At 40.9% G+C, this 12,436-nt stretch overlaps 1 protein-coding gene across 1 annotated transcript in view; it reads right to left on the bottom strand.

Annotated features, from left to right (window-relative positions):
• The window catches only part of lrch1 (leucine-rich repeats and calponin homology (CH) domain containing 1), a gene marked incomplete at both ends in the record, with an annotated part of 56,334 nt that overhangs the window by 15,771 nt on the left and 28,127 nt on the right, over window positions 1-12,436 (bottom strand). Inside the window, 10 exons of the mRNA XM_079230333.1 lie at window positions 40-156; window positions 666-702; window positions 909-986; window positions 1,119-1,205; window positions 1,317-1,387; window positions 2,404-2,519; window positions 3,425-3,530; window positions 4,371-4,458; window positions 8,382-8,512; window positions 9,201-9,337. Coding sequence (XP_079086459.1) covers window positions 40-156; window positions 666-702; window positions 909-986; window positions 1,119-1,205; window positions 1,317-1,387; window positions 2,404-2,519; window positions 3,425-3,530; window positions 4,371-4,458; window positions 8,382-8,512; window positions 9,201-9,337 — 968 coding nt within the window. The remainder of the gene's footprint in view (window positions 1-39; window positions 157-665; window positions 703-908; window positions 987-1,118; window positions 1,206-1,316; window positions 1,388-2,403; window positions 2,520-3,424; window positions 3,531-4,370; window positions 4,459-8,381; window positions 8,513-9,200; window positions 9,338-12,436) is intronic.

The raw sequence follows: 12,436 nt of genomic DNA, 5'->3' as shown, positions 1-12,436 counted from the left end.
CAGGGCCTACATCCAGCGGTCTGGTGGTGCTACCTTTACCTTGATCGACATATGCCATTCATACTCCCGGCATGCAAGCTGGGCCTCAAACCTGGCCTTCTCTAGAATCATCTGTCTCTTCTTCTGGAACTCATAGCCACCTTCCTCCATGTGCTGCTACAGAACGCATCAAACGTTTAGGCTTTAAGTTACCTTCAAATAGTTCCTACGTTACTTACATACTTAGAGGCTTAAATGTACACAGAAAAAGACACAAAAAGAGGGTAATCTTATCAAGGAAACGTGTGAAAGTGCACTACAGTGACTACATTTAAAGTCACTATGTGCTGCATTTCAAAATGTCCAACTTTGGCGCCCCCAGTAGAAGCATATTAAAAAAAGACACCTCTCAAGTCAATTACCAGGGCTTTGCGATCTTTAATTTAGCGCCTCACGATTGATTTTGTGTAAGTTGTTGCACTAGAAACTTTAGTTTTTAAAGCAAACTCACTGGCCTGTCAATCAAGCTTCAAGTATCAATCTCATGGCTGAACTTGAATATAAAAGTCACATTGCAGTAAGGTTTCAAATATTATCATGTACGCCGATGACAAACTGTTGTTTTGTGCTGTGTTTCCACTGAAAGTTAAGGTTTGTTTTAAAGGTACGTTTTCTGCACACTGTACCTTCGGTGTGGTGATGCCGTCATCGCTGTCCTGCCCACTGGGGAGGGGGAGAGAGAGAGAGAAAGAGAGAGAGTTAAAGCGCCGTTGGGTTCACTAGTAGCTACGGCTACATAAACGTGGTTAAACTGTTGACCAGAACTACCTGTCCTGAGACCCCACACACACACACACACACACACACACACATCTGCTGGCCAAACAGAAATGAGCACAACATAAATAATCTAACACACAAAGTCTTACTTGAGTGACTCTTCCACTGTGACCATCTCCACCGGGTAGAGCCGCACTCCAGACAGGTCGTCCTGCTCTGTGTTCACTCTGATCAACAGAAGAAATACATTTCATTTAGAAGTACTGATACTCCTCTCCCACCTTTGTCTACAGGTTCTCATGTAGTGTGATTTCATGGGAGATTTGAAGGATTCTGACGGTATGTTTTAAGCCTCTCACCTGCTGGGGTCTTGCAGCAGCTCCACTGCCTCCTTCAGCTGATTGATCATGTCGAGGTGGAGCTCTGTGCCGCCTGTGACCTTTGACCTGTGATCCAAAAGACATGCAATATATATATTACAATCACAGTTGCAATCGTTGTCCATCATGGAAGTCACAAGGCAGACAATGCCTAGCAAAACAAATAGATGAACTTACATTTGTTGTGTAGGCCAGAGTGAGTCTTCCTCTATCCTGAGGGGCTCGTCGAAGTCTGCCGCTGTCCGACCCTGCACACACAAACACACACATTAACACACACACTTTAACACCAGCACCAGCTGCAGCCGTCACATGGTCCACTGACTCATTCAGCCATTGGCTACAACTCAGAGACGTTACCGTTATCCTCTGGTACGCAAACGCAACAATAAGGACACTGTGATGAAGTCTTTCTCTCTTTAATCAGTTCCTTCCATCCTCCAGTCTGCACTCGTTTCTTATAGTGGGACGAATGGGTTAACTGGGATAATGCTGGACCACTATTTGTTATCACTTAGTTATAACTTTTTTTTGTTCTCCAACATCCTTGTTTTACTTTGGACCTGCAATGATGAGGTAAATCCTAGTTACATTTTGTGAATCTAATTTTAGATTTAGATAACTTTATTATAATGTTTTGTCAACAGACATGGGTTAAGAAACACAAGATGTCAGATTAAATAATCCCTAATTGTGCAAGAAAACAGAGTGCACACAACTACAGTAATTACAGTAGAGCAAAACAAAGCAGCAGGTGGGTGTATAAATTGAGATGGAAGTTTACAACAGTTTAAGCATAATTTTAGTGTTCACCTTCATTTGGCGTGTCCATGTCCTCGAGAACGAGACATGGACGCCATCTATGAGCAGAACTGGCGACCGCTTCATGAGCATAAAGTGACTGAAGCTCAACACTCTGAACTGAATGATTCATCACAGGGCTGCAAAGCTCTTTTGTGTTGTCCACTTTGTTTTAAGTTTAGACCTTATTTGGTCACGGCTGAGTCTCCGCAGTGACTCACAGGCTCACGGTGATGTAACCCGCTCCAACGGGACAGGCTCTCTCACTGCGCAACAACTTTTTAAACTCGAAAAGTAAATGACTGACATGAAGTGACAGTTTAGGCTCCGTTAGAACAAACGCTGGAACAAAGTGGAGCGGTTTTATGTAACTCCGCTCCATGACCGATGAAGCGAACCGCTCGCCGCTTCAATCTCTCAAAACAAACTGACAGAGGAGACGCAGCACAGCGGGAAGTCTTGCCTTGATGTAGTTGACGAAGCGAGTGCTGAGAGCAGAGTCTCTGTAGCTGAGCTGGTCCTTCAGGGCTTCCGTAGGGCTCTCCTCGATCAGACGGACTGAGTCGGAGTTTGGGTCTGCTGGAATGAAGGGAACACGAGCTGTGAGTGTGCTGAACAGACGTGTCGGCGTTGTAGGGTTTGGACAGTAAATGTAGTGCGTTGTGTAGTAAATAAATCCACAATATCGTGTCGACAAAATGCCCTTCAATAGAAAGTAAACAGTAGTCGATGGCTTATTATATTTTTGGTGAAGCGTTGACAAGCGTTATCTCCGCTGTTGAGAGATTGTAAGAGAAAACAACCCAGACAAGTCGTCTTTTCCCTCGTCTCAGTTCAGTAAAGTGACCTTCCATCAGCTCTGACCTGATTGAGGCTGATTGAAGTCTATTTAAACTGTTATCTGGGGAGCTGCTGCTGTTCTCTAATAGAGTTCAGCAGCCCAGATACTCACTCTCTCTCTCTCTCACACACACATACACACACACACACACACACAGCTAATGCTTGTTAGAGAAGAAAAGCTACATCAGCCGACAGAAAATAAATCAACAAAAAAAGTATGATCAATTTATTAAATTGTCAAACAAAAGGACCAAAACAATCTGTTTTTTATTTGCTGTTTTTGACTATAAATTAAATGGAACTGAATTGCCGGTTAAAGACATCTCACAGTTTCTTATTGTTGGGGGAATTTAAAAGAGTAAAAATAGATTTGTTCAGGTTTTTCCAAATAAAAGATTGTAATACACACACACACACACACACACACACACACACACACACACACACACACACACACACACACACACACACACACACACACACACACACACACACACACACACACACGTCCGGAAAGGTCTCTGTGCTGCCTGGTTTCCTCTGTGTGACAGCAGAGGACACAAGAGTGTTGTTTAATCACCACCACGTCCTGTCCACTATCTTGTGTGTGTGTGTGTGTGTGTGTGTGTGTGTGTGTGTACCTGTCAGGGAGCTGATGTGTTCACTCGAGTCGTCTTTACTGATTCCCTCCTCCTCTGTGATGTGGCTCATCGGTATGTTGAGACTCAAACTGTCTTCATCTGACGGCTGCAACGCAAATGAATGAACAACAGAAATAAATCGATTAATAGTTTTAAGATATTTTTCTGAAAAAAAACACCTAACAGTTTAACACCTGTGTAAACTGAATGTTTGGGGTTTGGGACCGTTAGTCGGACAAAAAGAGCATTTTTAAGATATCTCTTTGGTCTGTGGGAAACTATGACATTTAAGCATTTATAATAAAAAAAAATGTAAATACATTTTATAGGATCAACGTATTATTGTCACGATAAAACTAAAAACTTTCTAGCAAAACCTGCAGGTCACCTGAATGCCACACCAGTTAAACTGTTTATTTATCAGATGATTTCTCTGCAGCCATTTAACGAATAATGACGAATGCAATCAATGCTTTGAGATCTTCTGGTTGTTCTTAGTTGTTGATGTATCATAAAGAAAAGTGTGCTTTTCTGCTACATTTCTTGCATTTTACTCAAGAGATATAAAGCATAATTTCACTCTGGAAATAATCCTGTTCAAAATGTTACTTTTAAAAGAAACAATATGGTTAATAGTCTATTTACAGGATGTGGATTTAAATGACAGAATGTTTGCTGAAGGTTTGTTGATGATACAAATAGGCTGGTTTACCAAAACCTTCAGTACAGAAGTCCATCTGATTAAAGAATTAAAAAAGAACGATACAGCGTTATAAACAGTGTCCTCTAAAATAATTAAGCTTTTTAAGGTGGAGTCTACTGTGTAAAAAGATGATGTAATACATAAAACCGTTGTATTAAACGCATATAGAGACAATCACACAAAACGACTGACATACACACACACACACACACACACACACACACACACACACACTCTCAGTACCTCAGTAGCAGACAGTCTCTTGTCTCCGTTGTCGCTGCCGACTCCTGAGTCGCTGTCCTGCTTCTTCTGCTGCTCCATGTCCTCCACACTGCAGACGCACAACACAGGTCACACACCTGATACACATACGCAAATGAGAAGTGTGTATGTGAGGAGGAGGGGGGCGAGATAAAGAGCGAGGGAGGGAGGGAGGGAGAGAGGAAGAGAGACAGAGGAGAGGGAGAGGAGAGAGAGACACTCTTCCTTACACCCCCCCTCTCTCAGGCTTTTCCTTTCCGTTTCTGACTTCCTGCTCAGATTGCGTTTATTTATTTATTTTACTGCCGACTGCTCACGTCAGGGTTCTTAGTGCGACTAAAGAAGAATATGGACAAGAAACAAAAAAAAAGAAGAAAAACAGTTTCCTTCCACCTGTTTTATGCACATTTATGCGGTTGTATGCATATTTATTCTGTTTTATGCATATTTATTCCTCTTTACTGTTTATTTATATTCCTTGATTTTTATCTTTTATTCACTTGTGAGCAATACTGCTGTAATCCTGTAATTTCCCCACTGCGGGACTAATACAGGATTATCTTATTTTATTTCACTCAGTGCAAAATTATTTCTTTGAGATGCAAACAGGAAGTATATATTTTAAAATAAATGACTGAAACATTAATTAAAATGAACCTTATGAATCCCAGTGTCAAAGGTTTACAGTGTGCTTAATTAAACTGATACTTTAGGTCAAAAAGTTAGTTTTGTCAACTACACCGCTTATGCTTTATATATATATATATATATATATATATATATATATATATATATATACATGCATATCACTCACATCGACTAGATACGAATTAGAAAAAGTGTTTTAATTTCTCTTCATGATGAATAAAAAAAATAAAAGAGATATTTTCAGACATCAAACATTTGGGAAACTTTCAGCTGCTGTGGTCTCTAAGCAACTGAGCTGTAATGTGTGCTGTAATTGCATGCGCGCACACACGCACACACACGCACACACACTAAATTAACCTCCTGAGAACAACATCCACACTCCTTCTCGTCTACTGGCTCATTTAAACTGATTCAATTAATTTCTACATGATCTTCAGTCACAGAGCCGGTTCATAATAAACATAACGGGTCACAAGAAGGGGTCAGAAGTGACCTCTGTGACCTCTGACATGATCGTCATGCTCGTCAAATACACAACACTGATTGCAAGCTGATAATCATCGTCTAAATGCCAAATAAATCATCCATGATGAACGGTGAGAGCTGCAGAGAAACGCTCTTCCTTCTTCCTGGTCGACGGTAAACTGAGATTCACCATCTTTGAATTAATGAAGTTTTAAAAATAGCATCAATCTGCTCTCGGCTTCCTCTGCAGTGAGATGAGAGAAAGAGACCAAATGCATCTCATCCAACCCTGTTGTTATTATTCTTTGTGGAAGATGTGGTCAAGCAAAACATTCGCTTGGCATCACATTTGAAAAGACACCTCCAGAAAGTCTACTGAAACTTACAGAGAATTTAGAGAAAATTCAACATGAATTAAAACGGAAAAAAAAAATAGAGCAAGAAAACTAGAAATGAGAAAACTAGAAAAAGTAAAAGAAATAAGAATAAAGAAGGGCAAGCAAGGATACATATGTTAAAAGCAAGCAAATAAAAAAAGGAAGCCGTGTTGAGAGGAAAATAAAGAGAATACAAGAATAATGGAGACTAATGGAGAGAGAGGGAGGAGGAGGAAAAGAAAGCCCAAGAAAATAAAAGCATATATTAAGTATATAAGGGGTGTGTGTGTGTGTGTGTGTGTGTGTGTGTGTGTGTGTGTGTGTGTGTGTGTGTGTGTGTGTGTGTGTGTGAGAACAGGAACCATTCTTCCTGCCCACGTGCTGGGAGTGCTCTACGTGGGCGGACATTACCGAGCTCGACATCCTCTGAGAGCTCGGCTTTAGCTGGATGATGGAGGCTTTTCTTTTCTCTCTGTGCTCCAGTTCTTCTTCTCTTCTGTCATTTCTGAAAAGGCCCATTTCCTTTTTCACTTCCAAAGCTCATGCCTTCCCTCAATCTTACAATCCTTTACATCCCCGTTCCCCTCGCCTCCGTCAGCCTTCTGGTCTGTACTCGTGTTAAACGCTCAAAATGCATAAAGAGCTCTTGCTTAGCTGATTTCATTATCCACACAATCCCACAACGCTTTTTTTTTTGTCTCCATCTCGTGTCGGGAGACTCCACAAATCAACACTAAGACCGCTAACGTTAGCGTCTACATGCAGGTTAACATTACTGCTGCCTGGTGGCTTTGAGGACATTATTAATTGTATGTTTTGCACGTTAATAAATTATAATAATTGTCCAAATCTCTGTTGATTATATTTATTATACATTCACATAGCATCGCGCCCTAAAAAGGGGCAAAAATAAGCGACGCTGGAGTCTGTAAATATCTGTGAATACTGCAGAGGACAGATTTTAGTGAGTGTTTTCTTTTTGTCCAGTAGGAAAGGTGCTGGACAAATTCAAACGTGTGGATTCGTGGTGCTGCTTTGCACATCCCTTACTTCCTTCCACCCTTTGCTTGTTCCCTCCAGCTGTTTATTTCTTGACGTATTGTTTTCATTCCAGTATCTGTGTAGTAGTTGTTTGTTCATTCTCTCTCTTTTTGGGTTGTTTGTGAACTTTCTCTGCATTCCTCAATCATCCTTCTCACACTTCTACAATTGTTCCTTTGTTCTGACATTCATGCTCCTACATTTTTCCTCCGTCTCATACTCTGATCAGCTGGATTCACTCCTTCGTCACTCCTTGTTCCTTTGTTTATTTCCATGTGCTCCTTCCTTTGCTCGTTTCATTCCTTCATTTCCTTTCTCATTTCCGCCGAAGTTTATGTCTTCCTTTATTCCTCCATCCAGCCATAAAAAATAACCCATCATCCACCAGTGCGATTGAGGCCTAAATCTCTTAAGGCAGACAGTCTGCCGGTGTGACTCAGCAGGGAGTCAGAGGACGGATCACTTTCAGCTGACTAATGGAGGATTTGGCTCCAGCCTGAGAAACTCAGGAAGCGTAGAACAGAGACACTTTGCATCCCTCCACATCGTGTAATGTCATTAAAACCAAACTAAATAAACAGCTTTGAAATGATGCGACGCGCTTCTGGCAGCCATGATGAAGAACTGACAGCGTTTACAACGCAAAGAACACAGAAGTCGCAACAGTTTGGAACGAAGATGTTCAATTTGAGATGACGTCACCAATGGGACACGTGGTCACGCAACTTGGGACTTATAGATGACTCGAAGGGACACTTTTGATAATTTGGGAAGTAAGTTCCTCTGCTGTCTTGCTGAGCGTTAGATGAGATTGATACCACAGCTACAGCCAGTTAGCTTAGCTTAGCATAGCATAAAGACTGAAAACAGAGGGAAACCGTTAGCCTGGTATGTCTGAAAGTAACTAAATCCACCTACCAGCACCTCCAATGTTCACAAATAAAAATGTTATATTATATTTATTAGTCTGACACTACATCACTTCACATTGTCGATGCAGACAACCCTGAACGCCTGAATAATTCAATTTTACGAGGAACTGTATTTTGGGTACAGAAAAAAGATCCTTTAAGCTTTTTAAATAATTGACGTGAAATAAAAAATGATATTTGTTTCGAAAGATTTGCTCCATCAACACTTTGGGAAAGTTACAGCAATCATCTGAGTGGGTGTTTACTCTGCAGCTGCTTCTTTTTGACTGTGAACATTCAAATGGAGCTCCGGTTTCATCTGCTAGAGGGCTCAAAAGACGGATGAGGCAATTAGTCTTCCGTGTGCCAGAACTGACTTCTACAGCGTTCCCATTAAGTTGTGATGGTTTAACAATGGATACCAGCATTAAAACATATGAAGGAAGAGAGATTTCCCATCATGGTAGCCACCGCAGCACCGACGCAGAAGAGAGGGAGGAGACGGCGTCTTCTCATTGGGGGACATTTGAGTTGCCGCAGTAACTGACCTGCCGGTGCTGGGCCGTGATAGGCTGAGTCGCTCGATGACGGGCAGGTAGAGGGAGTCGGGCATCTTCTCGCTGCGACACGCCTCGATGCTCAGGTACTTGAATATGTGAACTTTCCCTTTTATACAGATCTGAAAAGGGAAAGAAAGATTAACGTATTTCCTCTTCTTCTACAGCCGCGACTTGTTTTCAACCCCACTGCAGAGTCACTGAGCGCTCGCAGCAGCCTTTGTTTAACATTCCCAGAGTGTCTTTTGTCCTTCAGCCTCTGAGACCATGCAGGTTGTTGCACACAGTTTCCCATCGGCTCTCTATAAAACTGTGCATGATTGATATCTTACCAGGTGTTGCTCAGTGCCTGCTAAACAAAGCATGTGTTTTTATGCGATTCCCATCCCATTGGAAGCATGCATGACATGGTGAAAATGCAATATTTACAAGTATATTTCTCATAAAAATATATGTATTAATTAGTACACTTATAATCCTGGTTATGTGTTGCACATGTAAACATCACTTCCTTGTTTCTGAAACCAGGATACAAGCTAATTATTCCAAATTATTTTATAAATAAAATATATTCTATAGTACATAGTTGGGTGCAACATGTGTTGTTGATTCATGCTATTAAATCAGAAGAGTTGTACAATGCAAATAATGTGAATAAATTCATTATTTGCATCATCGCACTGACACATTTCAGCATAGAAACATCGAACATCTTATTAACCTGATATCTGTGGTGGATGTGGCCATGTAAGGTCACGTGACCTGTGTGTGTTGACCTGTATGTGTGTGTGTGTGTGTGTGTGTGTGTACCTGTGCAGGTGGACTTTGAAGGGGATTGTTTTCTAACTGGAGGGACTGGAGCTGTTTCATCTTCCTGTAACACACCGGGATGGTCGACACCTTGTTACAGGAGAAGTCGAACTTCACCAGAGGAAGGCTAGCCAAGTCTGCAGGAAGAACACACGAGTTAGGTAAACACCTTTGTCTCCTTTATGAAAGTTCTTGGATTAGATTTAATTTAGTGAACGTTATTCTGACGCACAGATCTCAGGTTAAATCACAGTGTTAAATCCGGCATCACCTGGCATCACAATGCTGCACATGCGGAACAGATTGCAGGTCGAAGCAAGTCTTACTTAATTTAAAACAGTCAGGATTCATGAGACATATACAAGAAGCTTTATGTATAGTAAGAGTTAAAATCCTGTTACACAAACATACATTTCTCAAACCGCCGACATGTTTCCCATCACGCAGAACAATGCAGCTGTTGTTATTTTCACAGGCGGTTCGTAATTGTTAGCAGACGAAGGTCTTTGTGTGAACTTTATTCCTCATTCGACCAAATATAACTGGAAATAAACGCCTCTTTTAAGCTGTACTTGACTGGAGTCCCCGAGCTGTAATATCACAAGGCTGTTTAATATTCAATGTGAATGCAGCCGGCGAGTAATAATCAAACTAGGAAACCGGCAGATAAACATATACAACAAGAACTGATGGCTTTAAAATGTAAATATAACTCAACTAGTTACCAGATAAGTTAAAAAGATGAGAAGGAGGTTTAAGTTTGACTTCTCTAAATGAACACGGATAAAAACTGGCAATGTTATAAGTATGTATTTGTGAAGCATCCGTTTGCATGAGCTTAACTGAAATTTCATTTTTCGTTTTGTCTTTTTAAAAACAGATATCAAAACATCTCTGCATGAATGGATGCAGGATTTATGAACACACGTGTCAATGAGACATTCTGAGCCTTAGTAATGTCAAAAAAGGTAATATTAATGCATTTTGTCACTCCATTAGTGGGTAATTTTCTTCTTTTTTGGGACAATCACATTCCGAGTCGTTCCAACTACAGTTCCCACAATGCTTTGCAGGATGCAAGCAGAAGGTGTAGCTTGAGCCTCCATGCTGCGTACATTTTGGCAAATGTCAAACCAGCTATTAGCGATACGTGTCTGCACTGTAACCATGGGAACGAGACAGCCCTCGTCGGATTATGTTGATTTCGACGAAAATAAACACCATGATTAAGAGACCAGTTGTGAAGAAGGGGGCGTTTCTATTTTATCTATGACTTCCAAGCAGATTTAAAAGTCGTCTTTGTATCACGCTTGAGAGTTTATGTTTTTTTGACACATTGCATCCGTTTCATTGGGTTGAACAATGAAAATAAATGTCTACTTCAGTGGGCAGAGAATGCATGACTCAGCGTGGTTTACTATCAGGCTGCTGACTCACCGAGAGGCAGAGAGACATGACCCTCCTGAACCCTCTGAGCTCTCTCTGATCTTCTCCTCAAAAGTGTTAAAAATAATCCCGTGTGGAGTGAACCACGGTGACCCGGAGAGGCGGAGACAGAGAGTGTGTATTTTCATACGCACAACTGTTCAAAAGGTTGGAATCTCCTGCCACAAAAACGTGATGACAGCCAGATGGTTGAGGGGACTCGTCTTTACTTCTGAATGGTCTTTAATGCTTTTAAGTTGTAGAAAGTCCTCTTTACAAATACATGTTATTTTGTATGAAGGGATAAAAACAGAACAATATCCATCCGAGTAACAAATCAATAAGAACAGAAGAAATCACCATTTAAAAGAAGCTGGATGCTTAGCATCAAAATGTGTGCAGATTTAAACAGTAACAGCTTCCTGTTTCAGTGTCCAGTGTTTCACAATAATAAGAATTATTATTATTATTATTAACAGGCTTGCTTCTTTAGCAAAACTGCTAATCAATCGTCACAATAGAAATAAGAAGGTTAGTGTAAGATGAGCGCGATTGGAGCTGAAACAAATCATAGTTTAAACTCATCCCATGTTTTGACATCTGTGGTGAAGACCAAATGGAAGTTTGAAGCATTCAATTCTTCTTTTTTTAGGTCAAAAAGTACTTCAAATGGAAGTAATACATGTGGTATCTAAATTATACAGACACACAAATTCAGTGTGTGTGTTTCTATAAACGGCTTCGTGTGAATCCAAGGGAACGCGATGGAAACGTTAATGCGGCGGCATTAAATCTGACATTTTAATGACATTTCTTTCCCTTCAGAATGAATGAGATCCTCTCTTCTCATCCCAAAAAATGACAGTGATGCAGCCACGCCTGGGTCTGTTCTGCATTTCTCTTTTTTTTATGTCTTTCTGGCAGCGTGGCCTGGAACAATGAGTGGCAGCTGGACATGAGGATGTTTTGTCTACAGTAGAATAAACTCATGCTGCTAGTAGTGTGTGTGTGTGTGTGTGTGTGTGTGTGTGTGTGTGTGTGTGTGTGTGTGTGTATAATCTTTTTTGTTAGCTTTTACATGGAAAAAGGATCAAACCACTCATTGTGCATAAACCAACATCAGCATGTTGGAAACACCCACACTTTTGCCTAAATATGGCAAAATATGGCCAAATAAACCAAATCTGTTGCTACGAGCACAGTTGGAGGTCACATCTGTCCCTCACGATCACCAAAAGCAAACACAGTTGCGAGAATCCGTTGCCATTGTTCCAGCGACAGCAAGAGGCAAGAATCTGACACTTAAATGTCGTGCTAACATTAGTTGTTTACAATTTTTCAAGATCATCAAATGAGAAAAAATTTGCTGTTTTTCTAAATCCAATACTTTTGAAGTTTTGAAGTGTCTCTTCAAGTGGCTTTCTGATATCGTGGTGGGCAGGACTACATGATTAATTAAAAGTAATTGGCAGAGTTATTAGTTTTAGAACTCCTTAAATGTGTAACTGTGTCCCTTCTTTGATGTAGAACACATTGAGGTTCTCATTCCTGGTGGTTTCAGGCACTATAAATACACTCCAGTTTGCTGGATGTGTATTTGTAAGTGTGTGTGTGTGTGTGTGTGTGTGTGTTTTGCATGAATCTTCAAACAAACGTGAAAGACGGTCAGAACAGACTGATTTGTGGGAAGAAGAAAACCATTCAGGGAGTCGGATCCTGCAGACTGCCACGAATGCCGCCTCACGGAGGAGCCCATCAATTACGACACAGTGATCATTACAGACTCTTCCCGACGGTGCCTCATAATTAAA

The sequence above is a fragment of the Taurulus bubalis genome (genome assembly GCF_910589615.1).
Source record: "Taurulus bubalis genome assembly, chromosome: 15".
Lineage (NCBI taxonomy): Eukaryota > Metazoa > Chordata > Actinopteri > Perciformes > Cottidae > Taurulus > Taurulus bubalis.
This window is presented reverse-complemented; position numbering and strand designations above follow the sequence as displayed.